The 2,270-nt window shown below is 27.8% G+C and overlaps 1 protein-coding gene across 1 annotated transcript in view; it reads left to right on the top strand.

Annotated features, from left to right (window-relative positions):
* LOC133702748 (transcription factor TCP4-like) overlaps positions 1-484 on the top strand; it is a 1,068-nt gene extending 584 nt beyond the window's left edge. Inside the window, exon 2 of the mRNA XM_062127073.1 lies at positions 402-484. Coding sequence (XP_061983057.1) covers positions 402-484 — 83 coding nt within the window. The remainder of the gene's footprint in view (positions 1-401) is intronic.
* The last annotated feature ends 1,786 nt before the right edge of the window (positions 485-2,270 follow it).

The raw sequence follows: 2,270 nt of genomic DNA, 5'->3' as shown, positions 1-2,270 counted from the left end.
CCTCAGATTTTCGGGGAGTCAATTTTCCATCAATAATTGAAGCTCTTTTGCAATGGAATAGAATAGGAAACTGGAAAAGAAATGGAGACTTTATGACCTTTTGAGTGGAGAATTGTGTTTTATAGTCTCATTTACTCCGTAGTGTCGTCTTTCTGTTTTGCTAGCTTCTTTAGTGTGATGTGACTAAGCTTGTGTGTAAAAGTAACTAGAGAGCTCCATATATAAGGGAAAGCAAAACGAGGATGGATACCTACTTTCTCCATAGCAGAAAATATTTACCAACAAAACCACAGTTACCAAAATTGGTAGAATCTGAATTCTTTCATCTAGCTAGTGTGAAAGCGATCAAAGTGTTGTTTTGGGGCCTATGTGCACCTGGATTGTGGATGTGGGATTTGAAGTACAAGCTCTCCTGGATTTTACATTTGCATTTAGATCAGGTTGTGAGGAATCCGAAGGTCATGGTCTGTCATTCTTGGCGTAATCGATGAGTGCTAAGCTTAATAAATTCAAAGGGTAGAACAAGCGGGGCTAAGTGGAGTACACTGCTGGAGGAACCATGTCCATGAAAGTAGAATGGGATGAACACATTAAAACTCAATTATGGAAGAATACACAGATGGATACCACTAAAATTTTGATACTTTGCCATGTCTTTGCTCCCCAACCCTGTAAATTCTCAGTCCCCTCAGCCTAGCTGGAATTTTTTGCCCTGGGAAAAAGCTAAAAACATACAAAAATGAAACACTTGGATTCATTGGAGATGGTGACATTTTGCTATAGTCTTGTTTATTCCGGGATTGATAATTACTACTGCAAATACAACTCTTAAGTTTAACTGCACATCAAATTCCTTTTGCCACCCTCATTGAAAGCTAATAAAACAGGGTGGCTGGCGGGGATAACTGTACGCATGAGATGAATGTGCTGAATGGTGCATTAGTAAATTAAGATTTACCAGAGAAAAAAAAAAAACAGATTTTATTGGGGCTAGGTATGGAAGATCTTGTTGGGATGTAGTTGTTCTTGCCTAGCAATACAACTAACAATGAATTAGATTTTCACCCTGTCTTTTAATTGTAATTTTTTGTTTTAGATCTTTTTGTATAGTTGATTTTTTTTTTCACTTCAACCATTCAATGTTTGATTTGTTGAGGATAAAAATTAACGTTTGGTATTCTTAGGATTGAGCTTCATGTTTTTTTCATTTATAGTGTTTCAAGTCTAATGACTCGAGTCATGCGCTTAAAAAGTTAATGTAGATCGATAATCTTTTTTTCTACTCCTTTTCTTTTTGATTTCATTAATTGATAATGATTTTTTTAAAAAAAAATAAGATTTTTTTTTAAAAAATAAGGTATAACCTGAGTTGTTTATTTTTCTTATTTCTTTGAAACACGTTTGCAATATCTAGATTATTATTGTTTTTTTTTGTTTTTTTATTGATGCTTTTTATTGATATTTTTTTATTTTATGTTTCGATTAATTTTCATTCTTTATGATTTTTTTTATTTTGCTTATTTAACTTTTTTTATAGTGGTTTTTTCTTAGTTATTTTATACATGTTTATTTTTTAAAGATATTATTTTGATTCATCTATAAATATTTTTTTATGTTTTATTTAGATTAAATTTATTGTTAGATGATATTTCTAATTTACGCAGCTTTGCTTAATGGTTTTTTTCCTCTTGTTTTATTCATTCAATTTCATGGGTATATGTTTCTATTATTGTTTGATTTAATAAAAAAAAATTATAAACACAACCGAGTAAATATTTTTTATTGCAATATCAAATATCTTGATCTATACCTATTTTTTAATTTTTCTAGTTTTTTTTAATTATCATTAATTTTTTATTATTATTTATTTACACATGGTTATTTAGTGTATTTAATACAATGATAATTTTTTTATGTTAAAAAACACATTGGTAAAGCATATATATCCAAATAAATTTATTGAAAAAAAAAAAACAATACAGCATGTGGCATAGCACAAGTTAAGTAACTAGTTGGATATATTTGAAGTGAGTTTTTGTGTTTTGTATTTTATTTTTTTTTATAAAATTATCTTGATTTCTTAATTTAGATAGCAAGTTTAATAGGTTAACCTGAATTTTTTGAATAGTTTTTTTTTATTTTTTTTAATTTAATATTATTTTTTTAATTTTGTCTTTCATTATTAAATTAAAAAATAATTTTAAAAAACAAATGCATCATATTTTAAGTTCATTATTAATTTTTTATTATTATTATTATTACAGAATACA

The sequence above is a fragment of the Populus nigra genome, chromosome 9 (genome assembly GCF_951802175.1).
Source record: "Populus nigra chromosome 9, ddPopNigr1.1, whole genome shotgun sequence".
Lineage (NCBI taxonomy): Eukaryota > Viridiplantae > Streptophyta > Magnoliopsida > Malpighiales > Salicaceae > Populus > Populus nigra.
The sequence above is the reverse complement of the archived record's forward strand: the minus strand, read 5'-3'. Positions and strand labels throughout refer to the sequence as shown.